At 42.9% G+C, this 27,503-nt stretch overlaps 3 protein-coding genes across 3 annotated transcripts; 1 reads left to right on the forward strand and 2 right to left on the reverse strand.

Annotated features, from left to right (window-relative positions):
• Positions 1–774: 774 nt before the first annotated feature.
• Positions 775–3,267, reverse strand: LOC128742526 (U3 small nucleolar RNA-associated protein 14 homolog A). The gene is made up of 2 exons (XM_053838922.1): positions 1,992–3,267; positions 775–1,930 (listed from the first exon to the last, which is right to left on the reverse strand). Exons 1-2 carry the CDS (start codon positions 3,255–3,257, stop codon positions 839–841), a joined length of 2,358 nt encoding a protein of 785 aa, XP_053694897.1. The 5' UTR covers positions 3,258–3,267; the 3' UTR covers positions 775–838.
• Positions 3,268–10,254: 6,987 nt separating this feature from the next.
• LOC128742910 (inositol oxygenase) lies at positions 10,255–12,145 on the reverse strand. The gene is made up of 5 exons (XM_053839405.1): positions 12,042–12,145; positions 11,811–11,982; positions 10,837–11,182; positions 10,538–10,768; positions 10,255–10,478 (listed from the first exon to the last, which is right to left on the reverse strand). Exons 1-5 carry the CDS (start codon positions 12,060–12,062, stop codon positions 10,370–10,372), a joined length of 879 nt encoding a protein of 292 aa, XP_053695380.1. The 5' UTR covers positions 12,063–12,145; the 3' UTR covers positions 10,255–10,369.
• A 2,236-nt stretch (positions 12,146–14,381) lies between these two features.
• LOC128739516 (uncharacterized protein K02A2.6-like) lies at positions 14,382–17,882 on the forward strand. Its single transcript, XM_053835010.1, has 2 exons — positions 14,382–16,674; positions 17,161–17,882. Exons 1-2 carry the CDS (start codon positions 14,382–14,384, stop codon positions 17,880–17,882), a joined length of 3,015 nt encoding a protein of 1,004 aa, XP_053690985.1.
• Positions 17,883–27,503: the final 9,621 nt, after the last annotated feature.

A 27,503-nucleotide genomic window follows, 5' to 3' on the forward strand; every position in this document is an offset into this window, starting at 1 on the left:
AATCTTGGTATTCTTGGGCTGTCTTAGGACTACTGGTTATTAGACTTCAAGACAGGGTTCGATTCAATTAGACGAAATTCTTTAAAGCAGATTATGTCCAAATATACTTTTCTAACGAAACTAATAGGGCTGATACGTACTATCCCTGATGGTCCATAATCAAGTGTCAAAATAGCTAATGAGATGTTACCCGTGATAGCCCTTCGGATTTTGTAACTGCAGTGTTGATAGATGGAGATAGTTTGAAAGTTGTCGCTGAGCTCGTTTGCCTAGGTTTATTGGTGACTAGGGACAACGGTGGCGAATAGCGAATACTTCTTTATGGGTTATGTAGCCACATAAAGTACCACAGTCTGCAAGTTCGTGCGAAACTCGCAATGTAGAAGATGTGAATGCTGAAAGAGACGTAACGACGAGCTCTCGGCGTCTTTGACTGTAAATCCTGTAATCAATTCTCGGCGATAAACTAAAGAATTAACGCAAATATAAAAATGTGGATATTATCAAGCGAATCGAACGCGACAGATTACAATGGGCTGGTAACGCAACGAAACTACTGGATCAGTGAAGACAATATTTAGCGGGGAATCCCAAGGAAGCCAACGACTTCGAAACAGACTCTGCACCCGTTGGATGTGTGCCGTAGACAAGAATGCATGAGCATGTTCCAAACGGTTGAAGAATGTTAGCCTAAGACCGAGTCATATAGAGGTGACTTCTTTTAAAAATGAAATAAAGAAATCAAATGGACTATCATTGCTACTCGAGCTACAAATGAAAGATTATCCAATAAAATATTAAACAAACTTTATTGTTACCGTTACAAATAGAAATGCACTCATGCAGCCACTTCATCGTTGGTCAAAAATTCTTCATATTTCCTGACGGCCTTGTTATACAATTTTCCGCCAACGTGGAAGCTCTTGCCCGGATTCGACTGCAACAGAATATCCTTCTTCATGGGCTCGATGACTGTACCCTTCTTGGTAACCACACGCGGTTCCACCAACGTCGTGTGTGCCGTCTCCGGTATAAACGTCCTACCAAGCGGAGCCCGAAGCGAAGCTTCATAATCTTTCACGCTAACGAACGGGAACGGTAAATCATTGACCAAATGCGAGGCCAGATTTTTGTTCACCGCATCCTCGTTTATGATCACCTTTTCTTTATTGTCATCCCGACGGGGCAACACCGGCGCCGGTTTGAACATTTTCCGACGAGTTTTGTTCGTTTTTTTCTGGCTTATTCCGGCACCGGCCCAATGACCCCAACCGGGCAGCGAAAGGTCCACTTCCTTGGGTTTATTGCGATCTCGTTCCTCTTGTTTTTCCTGCTCAAAATCTACTACGATGTCGTCGTCCTCGAAGGCCTCAGCAATGGTTAACCTTTGCTGGCGCTGAATTTTTGCCACCGGATCATCGTCGTCGGCGTCGTCATCGTCAATCAAATCGCCTCCAATAACCTCCAAATCCGGAACGGCATTCAACAGGTGCCTTGGTTTCATGGGGACAAAATTATGTGGGTCAATCGCTATTTCTTTCGGACCATCACCGACTTCGGGCAGAATGTTAGCTTTCTGTTTTTCAGATGAATTGGCATTGGCATTTTTATCAACGGATTCATCGAGCTCCACGTCTAAATCCGCAAGAGACGCTTTTTTCTTGAAAGCCAGCGCAGACGATTGATTTTTTTGCTTTCGATTTTTCCGAGTAGCTTTTGCTTTCAGTGGTTTAGGCTTAACTGATTCACGAATATTTGCTAGCTTTTTCTCGACATGTTGGTTCAAAAGTTCCTCTGCATCGTTGAACAGGTCTTCTAAACTTTCCTCCTCTTTACGAGAACCCCGTTTTTTAGCTTTTTTCTTTAGCGGCACAGCTTCTGTGTCTTCCTCTTCCCAGCCAGTAGTGGATATTGCTTTGCATTTTTTAACCTAAAAAAAATTAAACAAAGTTTAGTCAAATTACTACCAATTACAAATCGGTAAATCCTACCTTCTGCTTGAATTCCAGTAGGTTTTTCTCATCTTCTGAGTCAGATGAGCTGGTCTCTTCCTGCTCCACTTCTTCGCCGCTCCCATTCGCTGACCCCGAATCGGAAGCCTTATCATCTTCCATTTCTTTCGCAGCTTCCACCGCCTCATTTCTCTGCTGCCAGTACTTGCGGTAGCCGCTCGTAAATTCCCGATTTGCTTCCTCTTCATGTTCCCCTCGCTTTCTCACCCACGGATTATCGCCCTGCTCATCCTCTTCCAGAGCCACATCTTCTTGTCCGGACTCGGACGATTCGTCATCCTCGGTGACCATTCGCTTTCCCATCAGTTCTTTACCGATAGACAACTGTTCAGCCAGTTCCTGACGTACGTTCATATCATACTTTGCCCTGATCTGCATATTTTTGGCCCAGGAACCGGTATTTTTGTGCCGCAATGTCGCTCGTTCCTGATAACGCTGCTTTTCGATTGCCTCCAACTGCCGAAGGGCGGCTTCCGGATCCGTCCGCTGCAGCTCTTCAAACTGCTTGATTTGCGCACGTACCTTATCTCTTTTTTGCAGCTTATGATACTTTTTACTTTTGATTTTGCTTAGCCTGCGATTTTTGGAAATTTTGTACAACTCACGCATCTTTTGCAGAGCTGCCTCTTTGCGTTGTTGTCTCAACTCGCCCAATGTCAGAGCATACTTATCGGCGGGTTTTTTCTTTACCGTAGTATCCTTTTCCCGATAGCGTTCATCCAACTCCTCCATCGCCTTCATCAAGTCCGACTTCACACGATACTGAGACAGTTTCTGGGGTACTTCACTGATCACTCGTACATTTCCATACTTTAGCGGGAAGACCATCTGGGGAGCCACTTCCATGGACGTCACTACGGGCTCCCACAGGTCCAGATCGGTTTGAGCCTTACCATAGAGGGCATCCCGCGAAATACGATCGGCTACCGGTTTTTCCAGTGGCTTCTCTAACTTTCGCTTACCTTTCAGAATCATAGACAAATCTTTGACAACATCCTGAGATTGGTTGGTTTTCTTCAAATGCCCAAGCAAATCTTCCAGCGCAACGGAGTGCTGCTTGGAACGTTGTAGGCCATCCTCTTCGAACTGTGCACGCTTAACGACATGAAATTCCGACTTTTTCAACGACGGTTCCGTACGGATGGGCGCTTGAATGTCTTGCGTACGAACAAGACTGTTGATACCAGCCAGCAACTTGCGGTGGGCAGCCCCATCCAGCTGGTGATCCTCGTCGGAGTCGGACATAGGAAAAATTATGCACTTTAACGCGCCGTGTAACAAAAATTAACTCGAAAACTTCTATAACACGTGCAACACGGACGATAATACTGTGACTGCGGCTATCAGATACGTTTGTTTACCTTGTTGACAGCTGTACCATTGACACACGCACACCATCAAACAGTGTTATGATTTTTATTTTCAACCGGTTCGTTTTCCCAGGTGGTTAATTGGAAAATGGAAATGCAAATGCACACTGAGAGAAAAACTAATATTGAAAAAACGTTCTTTTCAGAGATTCAGAATTCATAATAAACTAGAAGACCCGGCGAACTTCGTACTGCCACAAATTGGGCTAAATATACGATATGTAAACTTCAGATGAACTCCTGTTGCGTTTTAGAAAAAGGGATATTTTCTAGGTATAAGTCAAGTTTTGCCGTTGTCTAAGGAGTTCTGCGTTTGGTTTATTAAACGCTGGGATTTCAGAGAATGTCTAAATTTAACAACTGTATTAAGTCATTAGTAAGAAATGCATATCGGTGTAAAAGTTGGTTTGCCAATCCCCGCAATATCAACAGTCGTGTTTGTGGTAGTTGCATTGAATCTGGTTTTAAAAACTCTGCTGGTTAAAAATAGTAATACTGGATGTTAATATATTTGTTGTAAAATTTGGTACGACGGCTAATATCGTCTGGAATTTCTCGATAATTTAAGGGCCAATTTTATATTCTGATATGTATTCAATACCAATAGTCATCAGATTTTTATTTTTTTTTTTTTTTGATTAATAAATCTATTGATAAGAATTACCCAAAGGAATTGCATCGCTGAATCTCGATAACTGTTATTCTCAATTCTCAAAACAAACTAAATTTTATTATTCCAAAAAATCAATTGATCGCTGTATTGTTCCTTTGGTAATTCAAGCACTAAAACAATTTAACATAAAAGCGTCATTTTATAAACCTTTTTACACTTCTAAAGAGTCTAATACGAAATGAAATCGACTGAAAGTTAAATACGATTGTTTTTTGTTTTGATTATAGTCACTTTAACCAGCTTGGGTCATTCGTGACTTCTGCGGGGTTGGGATTTGAACCCGGGTCCTCGGCGTGAAAGGCGTGAATGCTAACCACTACGCCGGGACTGATCCCTTAAATACGATGTATAATAGTTGCTTCGTTCACTATTTTTTTAAAATTCTAAATCATATGCTCTTACTGTTGATTTATTAGCTTGATATTCAGTTAAACCGAATATGCTCATAATCCGTTAACATATGAAAAATGTATTCTTCATTTGACGATTGGGAAGCGGCAATTTAGTGAATTTAGTGCTTAAACCTTTTGTTAACCTGCATCTTCTGGCTACGCATCCGATGTAAAAAGGAATAAAAATGATTCGTGTTTGTTTCATAAATTTGATATGAATGAACGAATGAATGAAATTAACGAATTTTATTGCTGACACTTTAGGCTTGAGTTTAGGTTGATTAATAAGTTGGACCTATTGATTGGTTATTTTCTGAAATTGTAAACCTCCAAAATGTTTAATAGCATTGTTAGATGTGGCGATTCCAACCACGTGTTTGGTTGAATACGACAACGGTGCTGCAAAAAATCGTACGATGATCATAGTAGCCAACGACATGGCGCATACAATGCGTTGCGGGTTTTATATGGAAAACTAATTTTTCGAGTTTTCCTATCTTCCGAGTAAATTTTTCAACTTTTCTCGCCGTAAAAACATAGCGGTGGTGGAAACGAACACAATAAAGAAAAGACGGCTCAAATCGGACGCTCCGTTCTCAAGTGATGCGCGGTCGAACTTTTTCACTTCCATTTTTATATATAAGAAGATTTCAGTCTATTCTCTTTAAGTATGACACTGGCTAGTCGTCATATGTTCGAATCTCAGATATGAGACTCTGTTGGAGTTGCAGGAGTCGATAGGATTGTAACATTAGCCCCGCAACCGTTCTTTCCGTGACTATAATAGATGGCTGCGAAGTTTGGCGAATAAAAACCGGAAGTTCAAATAACAAATTCATAAATTAACCTGATTCAGGCCAATTTACACCCAATTTCAATCGAACTGCCGTTAAAGCGTTCATAAATTAATCAAGATTTCATCCCGACTGAACTATTTCTATTGACAGCATTTAGTTTGACGCACAGATAAAAACTGTCTAGCATTATGATGGGTTGATCTGTCAAACTGTGTTTATCGTTCATAAATTTCGGATTTAATTTGGCACGAACCCTGGTTATTTTTATTGGCGAAACTAGCGCTCATTTCTAAGGGGGGCTAAAACCCACGGCATTTTTTTTTTTTTCAACCATTTTATTTGGTCGGCCAGGTTCATTTTCTAGGGGGAGCTAAATCTCTCCTAGGGAGGGCTTAGCCCAGATCCCTATCACGACAGCTGTCAGCTGAAGCCGCCTCCGATAGTGGTGGTAATAGAGGTAGACAACAAATTTTGAAACAAAATTTATACGAGACATACATGCGTTGTCATACATACATGCGTTAAATGCTGCGCATTGACAAAAACTATTTTTATGCCAACGTAAGAACCGATAACTCAATATTTAGTGAACGTAACGTAAGAACGTTTGTAAGAACTATTAGTGTTATGTCCCGTTCACTAATTATTGAGCTGCGCATTAAATTTTGGAATTAGAATTGAATTAGGCTTGAAATTGGATTTCAAATTAAAGTTGAAATTTGACTTAAAATTGGAATTGAAATTAAAATCGAAATTGAATTTAGATATAAAACTGTAATTGTACTTAGAATAGACCGGCCTGGTCGATCCGTTTGTACTAATTTACTGGAGTTTACTACGACGTGTATTACGCAAATGGAAAATAAAAAAAACAAGTAGATGTCATCTACACTGATCTGAAAGCGGCTTTTGATAGAATTGACCACGGGATACTTTTACGGACACTGTCTCGTCTCGGTGCTTCCCAACAAATGATTGAATGGCTGAATCTAGACTTGAGTGTAACTTGAACTTGAGATTAGACTTCGAAGTACATTTTAAATTAGATTTAAATTTAGGATTCAAATTCTTCTTGAAATTGGGCTCACAATCAGAGTTTAAATGTGACTTAAAAAAACTGGTATTAAATTTGACTTAAGAATTGGACTTAAAATCGGATATATTGAACTTGAAGATGAAACTGACATTGGACATTAAATAAGACTTGAATTTGGACAAATTTGGACTTGAAATTTGACTTCAAACGGGGCATGGACACGAAGTTTTACTTGGAGTTAAAATTGACGTTTTACGTCTTATTCACCTTTTCGCGTACGTAATGGCGGCTAGTTGGTACAACTTTCGGAACACGTTAGCATGCCTTTGGCAACTTTATTCACTTCAAGTTGATATTTCCAGCCTTAATGTTTGTTGGAGAACTTTCAAGCATACGTGAGCGGAGTTCCTGAAAGCAAATAAACATTGGCGAAAAGTGTACCCACTAGGTCACCATTACGCACGCGAAAAGCCCCAAGTAACCATAAGCATTAATCCAAAACCGTATATTGGAAATAATTCTGCATCCCTAGTGCCAACCTTTGTATATTAGTAATCTTAATGCTTATAAAACGTATTCCGGAGTAATTCGCGATTGGGGAACAACTGGCAAATTGTAACAAATCGTTTTATTACACCATCAGCCTTTAAAAGACTGATAATAACCTTGGCAAGAATCCTGTCTTCTGTTTTAAACGTTAGAATTGTTTAAAACAAGTTTTTAGTGATGGGCGATAGAAGTGTTTAATCAAAACAAAAGACAATTTGCAGTTTAGCCCCTTGCATTGTTATGAAGTGATAGGCTTATTTGCAAATCGTTTTGTAAACAGGCGATTGTAAAGAGCGAAACTGCGTTGTTTTCAAACACAGGCGCATTGTAAACAGGCGAAACTAAATAAAAAAAATCAAAACAAGGCGAAACAGGGCTGGGTGAATCTCATTGTCAAAATGCTTTGAGGCTCATTCCAAGGGGTTCAACTATAAAATTGGATTTTGAGCTTGAATGCACAAATTTTATGCAGTATTGTTGTGAAATTATAAGATTGATTTATTCTACACCAATTTATGTCTTTAAACTTGATTTTTGTAACTTTTATTTAAATTATGACTTGAAAATGTACTGGCAAATTATCACAGTGATATTCCTCATTGTTTACACTCTACTAGTTGCGCACCTATCGCGAATCACTCCGGAATATATCACATGTAAGAACACAATTATTCAATGCGCAACTTGAGCATCTATATATGAAATTCATACAAAAACACCGGCTTTAGCATTGGGAGACGAATTGCGCTATATTCGTAGTCCTACGTCAAGCCTGCGCCCGTGCCACTAGGCATGGACCCTTGTACTTTTTCTCTCATTTTCTCATTTTTCTGATCCATTTTTCCCGTTTCATTGTTCCGTTTTTCTTCGTTTCCTGCTCCACTTTTTTTTTGACGTTCCTGTTTTTATTTATTTTCCTACCGGTTTTCAGTCTTTTCTCTTCTCCTTTTTCGTTTTCAATTTTCCTTACTCTTTTAATTTCCTTTCCTTTTCTTTTTTCGTCTTCATCTGTGCTGTTTTCCTTTTTTTTTCTTGACTCGTTCTTCTGCCTTTGGAGGCTTGAATTTATTTTATGATGGTTTGAGACCCCTCACTGCTGTGGTAGGAGGATAAGGACTCTCATAAAAATAAAACTAAAATTTTTGTGCTGTGAAAGTAAACTAGTAAAACCATCTCGGAGCAAGAGACAGCGAATCGACGCCGCTAACTTAGGTAGCCTGTTGCCATTCACGTCAAAAGAGAAGGACATTTGAATGGCACGTCATATTCGCGATGAAAGTGCTTGGCTTTAATGTTATATATGTAACTAATGGCTTGAATGCCACAAGCGAGTTAAAGTAAGATCACAGACAAACAAACATAACACTCGATTTCCATTCTTCGTACCGATTAAACAGCCATTTCAAATTTAGGCTTAGTTGGAAATATCTCCGTTTTGATCAAAGTGGCGCTTTTTAACGAAAGCAAGGCAATGCCCCATAAAAAATACTTGCTAGTTCGAGGGATACTCCTGTTGTTTGGGAAAGTCGATCATAGATGGTGCTGGTGTTCAGGCAAAATGTGAGGTACGATCATTTTTGTTGATTTTTCTTCCAAGAGTTATGTCTGTTTGTCTGTGGTAAGATTATTGAAACATATCAAGCTACGCATACTCATATTTAATACAATAACCTGTGTGCTGGCCATTCATTACTACCGTGGACCCCCGTTCGTTTGACCGTTTTTAATCTGAACACTTTTTAATTTGAACCCCGTTGGTTTGCACGACGTGCAAATTAAAAATGGTTCAAATGTCATTCATGAAATGATGTCATGTCAACATGACATCATTTATGTATGCAGACAATACACATAAACACGATTTGTTTGTACTGGCCTAGCGTGTTTAATCGGTTTCACATTTCGTTTTGCTAACGATTAAGATGGAAATCCGATCGGAAAATGCAATATTCGCACTTGCAACTGCCAACTAAAACAAACCACCAAAACAATAACAAAGAGCAGGGCGGCCAGTTCACACAGGATTCAGCATATTTCGGGTTACCAGTTGTTCAAATTAAAAAGTAACCCCGTTAGTTTGCGTAAGGAATCGTTCAAACGAACGGGGGTCCACTGTATTTCAACCTTTATGATGCACACAAGTGATTTTTAAAAGAAATCTCTGTCTCAATGGTTGCAGGTGTTGTATTTATAAATCCTCGTCCACGTACTTTCAAAGCCTCTTTTAAACATTCACTTAAACAATGGCACTCACAGATTCTTCTCACAGAAAAACAAACATGCCAGAAATTCAGTTTACATTAGTCTTTGATCTAATGATCTGATATATAGTCCTACGCCATCCTTTCGTACAACCCTGTCTCATTTTTCGCCCTTTTCCGAAGTCCTAAATTTTCAATGTTCCGTTTGTCGTCTTTCTTCATCCGTTTTTCTCTTTTACAGGCCCGTTTCTCGTCTTTTTCTATTCCGTTCATCGTCATTTTCTACCCCTTTTCGATTTTTTCTTTTTTCGGTCCCAGTTTTCTGATTTTTTCTTCAACTTTTTTCCATCCCGTTTTTCATTTATCGCGCTTTTCCTTCTCTTCTGTCACGTTCTATTTTTTAACGTTTTATCCGTATTCCATTCTTTCTTTCCCATTTATTTTCTTTTCTATCGCGTTTTTCCTCTGTTTCTGTTCTCGTTTCTCCATTCTCCTACTCCCGTATTTTCTCCTTTTCTTTTCCTCCGTTTCTATCCCCTATTTTCTGCTGTTTTGTTCTTTTTCTCCTTTTCTGTCTAATTTTACATAATTTTCTCTCTCGTTTTTTCGTTTTCGTTAGAGTTCGTTTCACAATTTTTTATTCTCTTTTCTTCGTTTTTCATCTTTTTCTGTCCAGTCTTCTCGTTTTTTTTTGTCTTACTTTATCTCTATTTCGCTTCCGTTGTATTCCTTTCCGTTTTTCCTCTTTATATGTCTCACTCGTGGGTTATAAAATTGTTTTCTGAAAGCTTGGAAAGATCGGTCAATTAGGTAATTTCCTACAGCGTTTCTTTTGTGGTGCAGTTTGATGTTGGACACCCTTTACTCGCATTCAAAATTTGAATTTGTATATAATACAGTATTTAAAAGTTGTTGGCAAAAGCTGGAAGGAAACGGTGACCCAGGACACGTTACAAGAATGCCGGACAACTCTGCGAAGATGGTGAATGTTTCAAATGCAGTAGGAACGAGACAACCAGGAGCAAAATGTGCAAAATGGATAGACCAAGTGGAGTGAAATCTGGCGGCGAGTACACGGTGTCGAAGAAATCGGTTAGCGGCAGCTCACGAGTAAATTAAAGGAATTTAGTTCATTAGTATTTCTGAATGTGAATTTGAATTTCTCGTTTCTCGTGTAGACAATCCCCACAAAAGGGTTCAAATCATATGCGTATGATATTTCGAATATAAATTATTTTATTATCAACATATAATCCACCAATTTTAAAACTAGTTCTAGTGTAAAAGCGTCCATTAAGTCTATTAAAACAGTTTAAAAATAAGTAGACAGGAGTAAAATTTACCACTCAAGCTCCCCGGGAATATACTTATCGATCAGTCCTTGATAATACGGCCACAGTGCCTCAACATCGGGAACGGTTGTGCATTTTGTGTACAAATCATAACGGCTGCCGAAAAACAAACACTATAGTATCATTTTGTTTTCCATAAACTGAAACATGCTTACTTGAAAAGTAGAACCCATTCCTTCGTTTGTTCGTCCACTTCTTTGGTGAGATGGCCATAATCACCTCCCGAATGCCATGGATAGAATGAATGATAACGAATCATGTTCAATGCCTGCTTGGGAAGCGTACTCTTGTTATGAACCAACACTCGATAGAGGTACTCATCATGACCCCAAGACATCGTCAAGTTTTCCAAACCACAGTTGGGTTCATAAATTCCATACTTGGTACTTTAGGACAAAAAGTAAAAAGCAACTCACATTGATTAAACGAACAGATAGAGAACTCGAAGACTCACTTGTACTTGACATTCCGTCCATCTGGATTATCGACGAAGCTATCCTTCCGGTAAACAATGCTTTCGCCCCACTCGCAACCCACTGGAAACGTGTCACCCACCACGGCCCACTGAGGTTCCCCATAGAAAGCCATCACCTTTCCCAAATCGTGGATCAACCCGGTCAAATGGAGCCAATCCAGTTCGGGATGCTCTAGGCGCGCGCGTTCCGCCGTCTGGAAGGCATGGATAATGTTCGGCAAGTCCAGATCCGGGTCCGACTCATCCACCAAATCGTTGAGTCTCTCCAGCGCATCCCGAATGTTGGACCTAAAGTGATCGAACTTAAGCCAGTCGTCGTGGCGCCCTGCGAATGGAAAAATATTATTGCATTGTGTCGCAGTATGTTTTATCGCTAGATCTATAGATAGTTCGTATCTCGACTGGATTGATAATTGAAATTAGAACACGCTCGCCGTCAATGTATGTATTGGAATAGGAACCAAAATATTAGACGACCTCGCATTTAATACGTACAGTTCCTGACGCGCCAATGAATATTAAAATATTATGCGCATGTTTGACCATGAAGCTGATACGTCAGTCTTTATACATGTCAGAATTCTTCAACGATTTTTGACCGCGCAATAAGGCCATTATCAGTGGTTTGATTTGTTATGACAAGCCACTGATCTTGTCTAATCTTGCAGCAGGGCATACAAACAAGTTTACAGTTAAGTTAGCATCATAAAACGATAAGTCTACTTTAATACGAAAAGGCAGTTGAATGGATATTTTTCGACAGATTAGATCTTCGAATATTGGAAATAGCCTGGATACAGTCTGTCTCTAAGTCGTCCGTTAAAAACAACTGGCAATCAATCTCTGAACCAAAGTTGCACATATTTCACTTTCTAATAAATAATGATTAAATCGCTCACGGTTTCCGTAAAATAAATTGCCAAAAATAGCACATCGCCTTGGTCTTAATTTACCTTTAACGAAATCGACCGTCTGATTTGTGTGCATCAGTTTGTAAGTCCGCCGAACCCGCTCCTTCAGGGGGTCGTTGTCGTCAACGGTGTAATCGCGAAACTTGGACAATTCTTTATCGGCAAAATTTTTCTCCGGCCGCAGCAGCTCGGACACATCTAACAGATTTGGGTGCTGCAACGAATTAATATGTTCTTCTTGCTGATTCCGACAGGAAACCCAATAACACCTACCTCTTCAACGATAATTCTCATCTTCGAGTCCTATTTTTGTTACAACTTTTGAAAAACCAAAAATATTAACGTAAAAAAATTTAAACTTCTTCCCGACACGGTGGTCACTTAACTGTCGGCGCGGGACTACGCCACCGCTTTTATATTAGACCACGCTGTGATTACTGAACTCACAGCGCCATGAGAAATCTGAGAGATTTAATGCAAACTCTGAGCGCTCGTAGGTAGTGTACTATACATGAACTTGACCTGAGAGAAAGCCGTTAGATTGTACAGAACTTCTCGGAAACACTATCAAATTTCGCATCCCGCAAAATGTGCCTCTGTTCCGCGGAATATCGGTCGAATACCAGGAAACCATTTGATCACGTGTTTCGATATTGCGATTCAAAACAAAACATTATTGGGATGCTACAAGTACATTTATTCGTTACCTCCAATTAAGAATATGTACATCAATCAGATGATAGACTGAAAAATAGACAAACACATGGTACGTGTTTTCTGTGCGGGGTACAAGTCGGTACAAGTTTGTTTATTAGTTCGTTTTGCACGCCGTTGAAAATAATTTGAGCAATTTTAATATTACTATCGGTCACAGGTGCATATCCGAATGCACATCCTAACTAATCTTTAGACCATTAGTTAGGTATTTAAAGAAGTTGCGTGAAATTTCAAAATGAAAAATTGATAGCGCAAAATGACATGTTGTCATGGCTAGTATTAATGGTCAGAAATTCACAGGAACTCTACTCGACTGCGGCTTTTAGAAAGACATTCCACATATCGATTAGGCATTTCGCTGCATTTACTATTAGCTCAATCCTCCTAGCATCCTCTTTCGACCTTTGCGTAGATTGCCTCTACCGTCTCAAAATTTCTAACTATCAAAGTCATCTACGAATCCTAAGAGTGAGCTACTCTTGTTGAAAATTGTACCTCTCGAAGGGACTCGATCCAATGTTGTTCTGAGCAGTTGCATTGGTTTTTCCGGAAATCTGAATTTGTGCCTTTAGTTACCCTAGCTGGTCTCGATCAACTGTATCGTTCGATGCTTTGAAGTCGATAAATATGTGATACGTGGGAAAGTTGTATACCTGATATTTTGGCAAGATCCACCAAATGGTAAAATTGTGGTCCGTATAGTAGCGTTCCAGGTAACCAATAAGCATTAGTATAAGCAGTAAATCAATGGTTTATTAGCATCCCTGGCGATTTATACTGCAGGTTGCTGTTTATCAGCCTTCTGACTGCATAACTGTTATAAATTGGCATCCACAATTCTGTTTAAATTCTTCTTATCGTTAACAAGCTACAAATGAGCATTGTCAGCACAATAAGAGGGCTAGCAGTAAAGTAGCCGTTTATTTTGCTAAAATAGCATTTAAGTAGCATTTAGGGGAACTTAAATGCTTATTGGCTTGCATTTAAATTGCATTAGAAATGCTTATCGGTTACCTGGGGTGTGCTCCCTATTCCCAGCAAGCCCGATTGATTGCCTATACGATTCTTTGGGCTGTCGGTGTAACCAGATCGGGAGAGTGTTTTCTAGGCAGTGTTTAGTAGTATTTGTCTGTGGTAGTATTATATCGCGGTGGTTTCCGCTCACCCTCTTTGGTGATGGAACAAAGAAATCCACCCATCCCCTGCAGCAGGAGATCGGGTAACCAACCCCGGTGGAAACTAAGGTCGTATACTAACAGGGGAGGATGCACAGTGTTGTCTCGACACTGAAAGATGGCAGCCCCATCCCGAGTCTCGGTAGCGTAAGCCCTAGTACGACTGCCTACCTAAACCCAAAAACTAACACCAAGAGTCAAGAAATATCTTCTCGGAATATTCAGCATGGACCAAGGTGAGGAAATGAGGACATGGAATGGAGACTTGGTACCTGGAACTGCAGATCGCTAAACTTCGTTGGTGGCGACAAGGTGCTGCTCGATCAGCTATATTGCAGCGACTGGAACCGAGCTGTGAACACGGTCTCGATCAACCGTGTGCCTTTGCTCTTATGCTGGGCTCGATCATGACAGCGGGGCTGTCATCGTATCGGATGCCACGTCAGCACATATTAGATCTATTGTTCAGTAGTCGTATAGAATCACTCGAGATATATTTTAACACGTTGTCATCGTTATTTTAATAAATAGTTAATAAAATAGTTAGTTGTATTATGGCGCGTTCATTATTGTTATTTCCCACGATAACCACGGCCACCACAGTCCACTAACGCGTCGTAACAGTGGCGACTCGGGTACGCGGTTTTGTGCAAGTTTTTCGGAAATTTAGTGCAGCAAAATCGCACCCCCCACGCGGAAAAAGAGAAAGCTGCCTATGCCGATGGAGGACGGCCAAGAAAGATTGCTGGCAACAAACAGCGGGCAGCGCTCGCAGCTTCCAACCGATGCACTTATTTTGCAAATTCTCGAGCAATTGAAACAGCAACAACTCGTGACAAATCAACTCCTCCACCAGCAGTACGAGTCCCAAGAACAGCAACGAGCTTTCATCCGGCAGCAGGGAGATGCACTCCGGAATATTCAAGTACCGACTAACCCAGAAACCATCCTGGATTCATTAGCGGCCAACGTGAAGGAATTTCGGTATGATGTGGAGAGTAACATAACCTTTGCTGCTTGGTTCACCCGTTACGAGGATCTATTCGCAAGCGACGCTACCCGCCTTGATGATCCAGCAAAAGTGAGACTGTTAATCCGTAAACTCGGTCTCGCTGAGCACGAACGCTATTTGAGCTTCATCCTACCGAAAACTCCGAAGGACTTCACCTTCGATGAAACAGTTACCAAGCTAACAGGTTTGTTCGGTACATGTGAATCATTAGTCAGTAGACGGTATCGTTGCCTGCAGGTTACCAAAGGACCGACTGAAGACTTCGTGACGTACTCCTGCCGTGTAAATAAAAGCTGCGTTGAGTTCGAGTTGGGTAAATTATCGGAGGAAGAATTTAAGTCGCTTATCTACGTTTGCGGTCTGAAATCCGAAGCTGATGCTGAAATAAGGACCCGACTACTGACGAAGATAGAGGATAGAACGAGTGTCACCCTAGAGCACCTATCATCCGAATGCAAGCGGCTGATGAACCTCCGACACGATACCGCTATGATAGAAAATACGGCGAATGCGGTCAACGTCATCAAAAAGCAGCAACCTTTTCGAAAGCGGCAACAATATAGCGGGGAAAGAACGCCGAAATCAGAGGTCAACCGAAATGCTTCGCATAGCAGAGACAAGCGCGAACCAGCGAGTCCCTGCTGGAATTGTGGCATGATGCATTATGCTCGTGACTGCAGTTTCAAGAAACATCGATGTTCGGAATGCAACAGGTTCGGGCATAAAGAAGGTTACTGTTCCACTTCGCACAAGTCCCGCCGTAGGCAATTCAGACGCAAATCAAACAGCATTACAGTGTCTACCAAAATTGTCTCCGCCTCTGTAAATACAGTGCAGCATCGAAGAAAGTTTTTGTCAGTTCAGTTAAACGGCGTCCCAGTTCGTCTACAATTTGATACAGCTAGTGATATTTCCATCGTTTCTGCAGAAACATGGTGTCGACTTGGCAAGCCAGCTACAAGACCACCGTCAGTGCAGGCCAGAGCAGCATCCGGCGACCCCCTTTCGTTAATTTCGGAGTTTGACTGTTCCATCAACGTGAATGGTATTGTACAGACTGGCACCGTCTTTGTAGTTGCGCAAAACTTGCATATCATGGGACTGGATCTAATAGAAGCGTTTCAGCTCGACTCGGTCCCTATGAAAGCGTTTTGTCAGCAAATTGATTCGAGTACGGTGGTTGACAAGTTAAAAGCAGATTTTCCGGAAGTTTTTAGTACCACTCTGAGGAAGTGCAGTAAGGCGACAGTAAAGCTGGAACTCAAGCCGGGGCAGAAACCAGTTTTTCGACCGAAATGCCAGGTGGCTTATGCAACCTACCGTGCTGTAGACGACGAATTGGATCGTCTCGAACGCATGAAAATCATCACGCCGGTGGACTACTCCGAATGGGCCGCACCAATTGTGGTCGTTCGGAAAGCGAATGGGAACATTCGGATTTGCGGTGATTATTCCACGGGATTGAATGACGCACTTCAGCCGCATCAATACCCTCTACCGTTACCACAGGATATATTCGTAAAGCTGGCAAATTGTAAGTTATTCAGTATCATCGACATGTCAGAGTCTTACCTGCAGGTTGGTGTCGATGACGCCACGAGTATGCTACTCTCTATCAACACCCACCGTGGCATTTACAAAGTCAACCGTTTAGCACCTGGCGTAAAAGCAGCTCCCGGGGCATTTCAACAACTGGTTGACACTATGTTGGCTGGACTCAAGCACACCTGCGGCTACATCGACGATATTGTCGTCGGTGGAGAAAATGAGGAGGAACATTGGCATAACCTCAAAGCTCTTTTTCAACGGTTGAAGGAATTCGGCTTCACCATCCGTTTGGAAAAATGTTCATTCCAACGACAGCAGATCAAGTATTTGGGACATTTGCTTGACCACCATGGAATTCGACCAGATCCAGCCAAAATAGAAGCAATTAAGCTTATGCCAGCGCCAACAACCGTATCGGAAGTTAGATCCTTTTTAGGGGCTATTAATTTTTATGGCAAGTTTGTGCCAAATATGCAAGGGGTCGGACACTCAGCACATAGTGCCCCGGCACTGCGGAGATATCAAACGGCACACCTCTAAAGCCTTATAAAAATAACATTTATAGGGCTTTACACACCTCCGGTTCAATTTTACATATGAAATGGGAGCACTGCCAGTTGTCAAAATCATCTCGCACGGTTGCCAGATCTATCAGATTTTAACGAATTTAACAAATCTTGCAGTTCGGCACTTTCGGTACAGCATCGGCACAGCTCGGTTCGTTTCAAGTCGCCTAACATAAAAACGGCTGTGCCGAGTGACCGACCCCTTGCAAATATGCGTGCATTACGATATCCATTGGACATGCTGTTGAAGACCGAAGCCAAATTCAACTGGACGGCAGAGTACCAGGCTGCGTTTGATGAGTTCAAACAAATCTTGTCATCAGATCTTCTCCTAACTCACTATAATCCAAAATTGGAGATTATTGTTTCTGCAGATGCCACTTCGGTGGGCCTAGGCGCAACCATCAGTCATCGCTTTCCAGACGGGTCACTGAAGGTCATCCAACATGCTTCCAGAGCATTGGCGCCAGCGGAACGCAACTATAGTCAACCGGATAGAGAAGGATTGGCCATTATCTTCGCGGTTACTAAATTCCACCGCGTGATATTTGGTCGCAAGTTCCGGCTTCAGACCGATCATGCACCTCTGCTGCGAATCTTCGGTTCAAAAAAGGGAATCCCTGTATACACTGCCAATCGTTTACAACGATGGGCCCTCACGTTTTTAATGTACGATTTTGTAATCGAGTATGTGTCGACAGATAAATTCGGTCATGCAGACATTCTTTCTCGGCTAATCAATCACCATGCCAGACCTGAGGAAGATTACGTGATAGCAGCTGTTACACTTGAAAACGATATCAACTCAGTGGCGTTTGATTCGTTCACCATCCTTCCTCTCAATTTTAAGGAAGTACTGCAAAGTACTCGAACGGACCCGATTCTTAGCAAAGTGTACAAGTTCGTTCAAGAAGGTTGGCCAAAATTCTTGTCCAGCAGTGCTGATCGTGAGTTGGCAAAATTTTTCCACCAGCGTGAATCATTAACAACAGTGCAAGGATGTATACTTTATGGTGAGCGGCTGCAACTACGGTGCAACTACGGAAACGATGTCTCACCCAGCTTCATCAAGGTCATCCTGGATTCCAGCGGATGAAGGCGGTTTCCCGAAGCTACGTGTATTGGCCAGCTCTTGACGTCGAAATAGAGGGTTTCGTTAAAGCATGCCCTCACTGCGCTTTGGTTGCTAAATCACCGGCACATGCGTCACCAGTACCATGGCCAAAACCTAGTCGCCCATGGCACAGGGTACATATCGATTATGCCGGACCAATAGACGGCGAGTATTATCTATTAGCGGTGGATTCGTATTCCAAATGGCCAGAAATAATTAAAACAGGACGCATTACAGCCTCCGCTACCATTGCCATACTTCGGAATGTTTTTGCACGACTAGGGGTGCCGGAGACGCTGGTGTCCGACAACGGCACACAATTTACGGGTGCTGAATTTGCTGAATTTTGTGGTGTAAACGGGATTAACCACGTCACAACCGCCCCATACCACCCACAGTCAAACGGCCAAGCGGAACGGTTCGTGGATACTTTCAAGCGGGCCGTCAAAAAGATACGAGAGGGAAGGCGTCCGATGGAAGAAGCACTGGATACATTTCTTCTAACTTACCGGAGTACTCCAAACCGTTCTACACCAGATGGGCTCTCACCTTCGGAAGTTTTATTCGGACGACGTATTCGAACGTCCCTGGAATTACTCCGTCCACCACCGAAGCGAACACCAGAGTTAAGCGAGCAGGGTACAGCAGATATAGGCGAACCTTTCAGGGGAATGATTTCGTGTATGCCAAGGTTTATAAAAACAACGCTTGGAGTTGGGTACCTAGTACGGTTCTGGAAAAAGTAGGGAACGTAATGTTCAAAGTTTGGATCCAAGACCGACGTCTAATACGGTCGCATCTGAATCAACTTCGAAGCCGATTACCATCCAGTGCTGTACGAGACCAAGAAGCAAAGCAACCTTCGGCGAATAAATCGTTGCCGTTAGACATTTTACTTGATGCTTGGGGCTTGCGAGGTTCATCTATTCCATTTTCATCCAGTGGTCAGGAATCTTCGCCGTCGCCCGAGTATGACGTCACCTTCTTGGAACCATCAATATCGCCACCGATGGTGTCCCATAACACGTCGACCAGCGCAGAGCAGTCGTATTCGTCATCTTCCAGCTTCGAATCTGCAAATGCCAGTACACCGACGGTCCAGTTACCTCGGCGCTCTTCACGTGTCAGAAGGGCTCCTCAATGGCTCAACCCATACGAACGCAATTAAGGGGGAGATATTGCAGCGACTGGAACCGAGCTGGGAACACGGTCTCGATCAACTGTGTGCCTTTGCTCTTATGCTGGGCTCGATCATGACAGCGGGGCTGTCATCGTATCGGATGCCACGTCAGCACATATTAGATCTATTGTTCAGTAGTCGTATAGAATCACTCGAGATATATTTTAACACGTTGTCATCGTTATTTTAATAAATAGTTAATAAAATAGTTAGTTGTATTATGGCGCGTTCATTATTGTTATTTCCCACGATAACCACGGCCACCACAGTCCACTAACGCGTCGTAACAAGCTAGAACCCCGAAAGTTTGGCATCGTGGCACTGCAGGAGATCTGTCGCAAAGGCGAGAAGGTGTGGAGGATACGTGGTGGCAAAGCCCAATTTTTCAACGAGAGGATGTGCGTGTTGAGGATAAACAGCCGTTTCTTCAACTATACCATCATAAACGTGCATTGTCCACACGAAGGTAGACCCGACGGCGAGAAGGAAGCGTTCTATGCGCAGCTGGAGGCAACGTACGACAGCTGCTTATGACGGGACATCAAGATCGTCATCGGGGATATGAACGCCCAGGTCGGCCGGGAAGCAATGTATAGAACGGTGATCGGGCCCCATAGCCTGCACACCGACAGGAACGATAACGGCAAGCGATGCATCAACTTTGCGGCTTTCCGAGGCTTGGTGATCAAAAGCACCTTCTTTCTCCACAAAGATATCCATCCACAAGGCCACCTGGAGGGCACCTGACCAACGAACCTCGAACCAAATCGACCATATTCTTATATAGGTCGCGGGCCGGTTTTTCTCGAACATCACGAACGTACGCTCCCTACGGAGTGCGTATATTGACTCGGACTCGGACCTAGTAGCAGTACATGTGTGCTTAAAACTATCGACGGTGTATACAGTATACCTCGCGACAAAGTCGCCCTCCTCGGCTAAACATTCGGCAACTAGACAACCCGCAAACTGCCGAAAACTACGCGCGCGTACTGGATGACTGCTCTGCCTTCCTCTGTGGAGCTAGATGCTTCGAACCTCGAAAATGGATGAAGTAGGATACGCTCGGTCGTCAACGAGGCCGCAACCGCGGTGCTAGGTGTGGAAACCTTGAGTGCACGAAATGACTGGTTTGACGGGGAATGCCAAGAAGCGATAGAGAGGGAAAAAAAGAGCTTGGGAAAACTATCTGAGCATATCCACGAGAGAGAATTTGGCCGAGTATCGACGAGCGAGGAATGAGTTGACCACGATCCTGAGGAGGAAAAAGCGCCAGAAGGAGGATAGAGGGTGTGAGGAGCTAGAACAACTATTCCGGGGTAATGATACCCGCAAGTTTTACGAGAAGGTGAACCAAACTCGCAAGGCCCACACGCCAAAACCTGACATGTGTTGGGACGAGACAGGGGATCTAATCACAAACGACCGCGAAGTGGTCGATAGAGGGAAGCAGTTCTTCGATGAGCACCTCAATGGCGATATAGCAGCAGGAGACGCAATGGAAGTTAACCTCGGAGTACCTACAAACGACAACAGCGTACCGGCTCCCGATCTCGAAGAGATCCGGAAGAAATCGGTCTGCTGAAGAATAATAGAGCCGCCGGAAAGGACCGAGTCCCAGCTGAACTCTATAAAAATGGCCAAGAACCGCTAGCAATGGCACTTTACTGGCTGATTTCAAGGATTTGGGAAGAAGAGAAACTACCGGAGGAGTGGATGGAAGGCGTAGTCTGTCCCATCTACAAAATGGGCGACCGGCTAGACTGCTGTAACTACCGCGGCATTACGCTGATCAACGCCGCCTACAATGTGCTCTCCCAGATTTTGTTGCGTCGTCTATCCCCAATAGCAAGAGAATTCATAGGGCAGTATCAGGCGGGCTTTATGAGGGCCCGTGCTACTACGGATCAAATTTTTACGCTCCGACAAATCCTTCAGAAATGTCGAGAGTACAACGTACCCACGCATCATATTTTCATGGATTTCAGAGCAGCATACGATACCGTTGAACGCGAACAGCTATGGCAGGTAATGCACGAGTACGGTTTTCCGGACAAACTGACGGGGCTGATCAAAGCTCCTCTGGAACGAGTGATGTGTTACGTGCGCGTTTCGCGGGGACACTACCAAGTCCTTTCGAATCGCGCAGAGTGTTACGGCAAGGGACAAGGGATGGACTGTCCTGTATGTTATTCAATATCGCTATTGAAGGTGTGATCCGGCGAGTTGGCATCGAAGCGAGAGGAACGATCTTCAGTAAGAGTAGCCAACTCCTAGCCTTTGCAGACGACCTCGTCATCATTACTAGAAACCGTGGGACGGCGGAGGCAATCTACGCCAGACTAAAAACGGAGGCTAGGAGGATACCCAGATAACACAAAATCGTAATAGAAAGTTCACATTAAATCGTTTTCATGTCAATTTCACGTTGGAATTGTATAATGATTAGAGTATGTCAAATCGAAGTGAACAATAAGTTGTTTTGCAGTCGTGCGTGTCTTCATAAACAATTCATGACTGTGAATTATAAAGCAGGATAGACAATTGCAATATTTGATTATATCTTAATCATATATTCAGGAGTATTTAGTTGCGTGTTATAAAAACTGCGCAAAATAGAATTACAAATAGTTGTCAAAACTTTCGCACGTATATCGCCTCCACTTTGGTACATATATGTTCTTATATGGCGTGAAATATAACTTTTTCGTTCAGATATGATTTCGTATACCTCAGTTGCAATCGAGATATACAAACCAAATGGTTTACTGGGTAGGGTTACAAATTAATGCGTCGAAAACCAAATATATGATAGGAAGAGGCTCCCGAGAAAGTTCTCTTCAAGAACCCCACCGGCACCAGGAATAGAGGGGCTCAACGTGCTAGATGGCTCGACCAGGTTGAAGCCGACTTGAGTGTGTCGAGACGCGCAATGAATTGGCGACGAGTAGCCCAGGACCGAGTACAATGGAGAGGAATTCTTGATACGGCAAGAGCCACCCCGGCTCTCGGTTGAATAAGTAAGTAAGTAAAGTTATGTTATGTTATGTTATGTGATCTGGTTTGAGTGCCAAATGTTTCGCAGACCTGCAAAGGCACTGTTACCGCTAAGGGAAAAGCTATGAGCGCAATCGGACCTACTTCTATAAAAGGATTCACTTTTTAGTATTTTCTTTGAACCTTCAAGCCAAGGTCCTTCTCTTGTTCGGAAGGCTTAGCAGGAAACTGGAAAATATTCAAAAGGAACGTTCAGATGAGAAGCGTTTACTGCTGGTCTGAGTTTGGATTGATTTTATTTTTGTAAAACTATTCTATTCTACATCTCGTACTGAGCCTCGATGAGTTGGACAAGCTTGCCGGGAACTCCTCTGCGCCTAAGTCCTCCCCAGGTGTTTTCGTGGTTGAGTCGGTCGAACGCCTTTTCGAAGTCAACGAACGCCAGCAGAAGGGAGTCCTGGAACTCGTTGATCTGCTCCAATATAATGCGGACCGTTGTGCTAGGTCTACACGTGATCGACCAGCACGGAATCCAGCCTACTGCCGCCGGAGAGTAGCGTCGATCTTCTCCTGGATCCAGTTGAGGATTACCTTATAGAGTACTTTGAGAGTAATACAGAGCAACGTGATGCCACGCCAATTACCGCATTCAGTTGGGTCTCCTTTTTTAGCGACTTTGACCAATATACCCTGCATCCAGTCCACCGGAAATGTTGCACTTTTCCATATATTGCTGCAAAACTGATCAGCTGGTGTCATACGCTGCTGGTTTTGCTGGTCTCTGACATTTGAAACTCGGAAGAATTGTTCAATATGTTCAGTCCATCGCTTAAGCTGTTCTGTACGGTCAGCTCTGTCCATTAGCGACATCTTTGTATTCATACTGGCACCACTAAGGCGGCGAGAAATATTAGACAACAAACGGATATCACCATTGGCTGCGGCAATTTCTCGTTATTCGGCTGGGGAGTTAATCCAGGCTCTCTTGTCCCGCGTCCCCCCTACGTATCATCGTCGGGCAGCTGTATTAGTCAATCTGGTTCGCGCTCGTTCAATGTTGGCTTTCTCTTCTCACCGCCTGTCGGTTTTCCTCCAAGTTTCATCCGAGATCCACCCCTCCGTCCGCAGCGTGCTTTGCCGAGGCGTTCTTGATGCCGCTGCATTGCTCTTCGAAAGTTCCACCAGGTGGGAACACCGAGGCTCGGGATTCAAGTTGTTCGGCAAAGGCCGTTTTTACCTCAGGATTCTCCAAACGGCGGACATCGTAACGGCACCCAAGTCGCCCGTTCTGGATTTTCTCAGTCCCGCTGTTCAGCTGGCTGTAGAAACTCTCTAACTAATGTTTATTTGAGCGTCTTAGTAGAATACCTGAACTGCTAGTAGAATTAAAGGATATAAATAACTTTTTGCTTTTCTTCTTTTTTTATTGTTGTAGAAACTCTGTTTCTTCTGCAACTTCTAACACGTGTTCTGAATCTGACAACGAATATTCTTTTGTTTATCGGTCCACACTCCGTCAGGGTCACATGTACCCTTGGGATCAGCAAAAACCCAAATCCTAAGGTCCCTATCCCGCTGACGAGGCTGCCATCTTGAGTGAACGGGAGCCACTGTTTCCGCTTCCCTGTTTACGTACTCCAGCCACATGGAGGTAGGAATAGGAGTTAGTGAACAGAGATGATTGATTTGCACATGTACACCCTTTACCAGGTCATCTATTAATTAATAATATTTATTAAATTTATTGGGCTGATTAAAATTCCGGATTAATGCTGAACAGCGCCAAGTAATGAAGCACATCAATAAGCTAATTTTAATGACATATCTTTTACATAATGAATGGGTTCATTTTCACTGAAGTAAAACCGATAATGAGCGTCAATTATTTAATAATTGGTGATACCATCAATTACGCTATCAAAGGATGTTATTTGCCGGCGTAAAAGCATGACAAACGTTCACCCGAAAATAGCGCCGAATTACGGTTAATTTCTGGAAGTGGGTCCTGACCTTTCCGTCGCTCTGATAGCGTATAATTGATACTAAAAGTGTCCGAATACCTACTAGATTAAGTACCTACATATAAGAGCAGCTCAGCAGCTTAATGTGATAATGAGCGTCGCGTTTAATTTATATTGTGGTGGCAACACAAACATACATACTTTGCAATGGGTCTGCCGTTGAACCATCAAGTAGCATGAAGCACGAGATTTTCGTAAAACGGCTAGTCACTAGCCGGCTTGATAGTTCCGCATCAATGGCGCTAACGCGTTCGTGCAGCGGTGATTAAACAGTCAATTATTTTTATTCGATTTTAACAATTTAAAGCACAATAAGGAATCCAGTAAGTGAATCTAAAGCCGAAAGTCAAATCTAAGCGAGTTCATCACGTGCAGTGGAGTAACTTGACCCGACTCGCTTACTGTCGCATCGGGTGAATTTCGCGCTATAGAAGATACTGAGCAGTTAACTTATCCTAGTTACTGGATTGAATCATGCCGTGCTTGACATTTATAATGCCAATATATTGGGACCAGTCCAGCAAAGTGACACTCGACTAGACTTATTTATATATTTAAAAGTGAACGTGAGTATGTTCCACCATAATTGTAGAACGCCTGGACTCTTCTCCACCACACTTGGTATGCATGTTCCTTGATGTAAGGGAATCATCATTGGAGAGTTGACAAAAGTATGGGATTGTCCCCAACAAGGAAGGAGGTTCAAATAAGTTAAGGCTGCCGCGTTTTGACTTGCATGTCTTGCTGATAAGGCTGGTAAACGGCTGAAAACTGCGTGCCGTCGGTGCCTTGTGCACGTGTAGGCATAAAATAGACCCTACAGTGGTTCATAGCCTGTTATTCAGCAACTCCTATTCCTAGCTACCGTGGTACCAGCCGGGATACGAGCAACTTTGGTGGAGATCGGGTAACCAACCCCGGTGGAAGCCAAGGTCGTATGTCAACAGGAAAGGATGGTTCTTTCGAGCTTCGCTGGCCCTCCGGCGAAACAGGGGGTGATGTAGCAGGCTTTGCAAGCCGTCACCACGAAAATTACACTAAAGCACGGAACGAAGAACAAGGAAATTCTTACTGGAATAATCGGAATAGACCCACGCGACGAAAAAGGACTAAATGGATTGCAAACTCGAGACGTGGAACTGCCGATCTCTCAACTTCAAGGGAGCACTCGAGTGCTCTCCGACGTATTGAAGAGCCGCAAGTTCAACGTCGTAGCGCTGCAGGAGGTGTGCTGGAAGAGCTCAACGGTACGTACATTCAGAGATGGACATTCCATCTACCAGAGCTGCGGCAACACACACGAGCTGGGTACAGCTTTCATAGTGATGGGCAAGATGCGGAAACGGTGGCCAATCAATGCTCGAATGTGCAGGTTGTGAACCAAGGGCGGATTCTTCAATATAAGCATCCTCAACCTGCACAGCCCTCACCTCAAAAGTACCGATGACGACAAGGATGAATTCTACGCGCAGTTGGAGAGTGAATGCGACCGCTGCCCAAAACATGATATCAAGATAGTCATCGGGGATTTCAATGCTCAGGTCGGCCAGGAGGAGGAATACAATCCGGCGATTGGAAGGTTCAGTGCACCAATGAAATGGGAAGTGTTTAAACTGTACATCGAATGGAAGTAGATTTGAGACAATATATGTGGATTTCCGGGACGAAGACGTGATTTTCTCGTATATTTAACGCAAAATCGACACCAAACAAGCGACAGGAATGCTGGGTATTAAGAATGCAGTTACCGTTATCGAATGGTACACATTCCAGGAAACTACAATGTGGCAGACCCGTTATCACGGCTTCCAAAACAAACAGAGGACAAGACGGATGATAAAGGTTCAGAAACGGCTCTCTGTGCTATCGTGGAGGTTAGCAGACCAACAGCAACTACTATGAGTGAAGTTATACAGTTTTCTCGAGAGGATAGAGAGATACAAGGAGTGAAGCAGGCATTGTAGGACGACAAATGGGAAGGTGAATTAAAACGATACGCTCCATTCAAAGGTGAATTATGCTTTGCAAACGAAGTATTGTTGAGAGCATCCAGAATTGTTGTTCCAGTTCAACTGCGACAAACAGTTCTTACGTTAGCTCATATTGGACACATATTCGTACTGATCGACCACTACAGCAGATACGTTTTGGCAGAACCCATGAAAAGAACTACCTCAAAGCAAGCAAAGCCTAGGTGCTACATTCCGTTATCGAAATTTGACCTTCTGTTTTTATACAAGACTTCGCAGCCAGCTGTTAGAGTGCAGGACAATTGCAGGGCCAGTTGCTACGATTCTATTGACTCTAACAGCCTCTCTCAGCCGAGATTCTAACATACGATGACTGGCTTATTAGGCCAGTGTCATACCTCGAAGTCAACCGGGAACCAAAAAAACTAACTCACATGATGTGATTCAGTTTTTGAGGCAAACCTTCACAAGAATGGGTCTTCCACAGGTACTGACATTTGATAATGCAAGGAACTTTTCAAGCCAACAAATGGTGGACTACTGTGTCGATCATGGAATCAAACTGACTCATACTATGCCTTATTATCCCAGCGCTAATGGGGAAGTCGAAAGACAGAATCGTTCGTTGATGAAAATTGTAAGAATACGTAAAGAAAAAGGTACAAACTGGCATGAAGCAATTCAGGAATATCTTTATATATACATATTCTATAACTCCACATACTGTGACAGGAATTCCACCAGCGCAGTTAATGTTTGGGAGAAGGTTTCGCGATCTGATCTCCCATCTACAAATGGACTGTTTATAGAGGATGAAGAAATGCGCGAAAGAGATAGAACAACAAAATACAATACAAAACAATATCGACATCTTACGGTCGGTGCAAGAGAATCGTTAGTAGCGGTTGGAGACGAAGTCTTAATGAAGAACATGATACCTCAGAATAAATTTGCAGTAAAATTTCTTCTTGTGCCAGCAAAAGTGATCGAAAGACATGGTAATAACCTAACCTTGGAGACACCAGAAGGTCAAACATATGAGTGAAATACTTCCCATGTGAGACCTTGGATACGACCATCTGTAACTGAGGACGAGCTACAAGAAACATCGGCTTTCACATCAATAGGTTGTTACCGTCGATATCTGCAACAAGCCATTGAATGTACATTCAAGGCATGCATTTAGTTTTTCTATGATAATTTAAATTCCATTATTCTGTGTTCCATTCATTTTGATTTCGTTTTCGTTCAAATTTTGGTGGCTCATTCTACTTGTATTAATTTTTAAGTTAAGTTAAGTTAAGTACTAATCCTAAACTCACCACCCTGCTAAATAGTCACCCAGCCCAAAATAAGCTTGGAAGACTACGCTTGAAGTCGACAATAATAAAGAAAATTGTACAGACCAGAAAAAAGACGGCAAAGAACCGCATTA

The sequence above is a fragment of the Sabethes cyaneus genome, chromosome 3 (assembly GCF_943734655.1).
Source record: "Sabethes cyaneus chromosome 3, idSabCyanKW18_F2, whole genome shotgun sequence".
Classification (NCBI taxonomy): Eukaryota; Metazoa; Arthropoda; class Insecta; order Diptera; family Culicidae; genus Sabethes; species Sabethes cyaneus.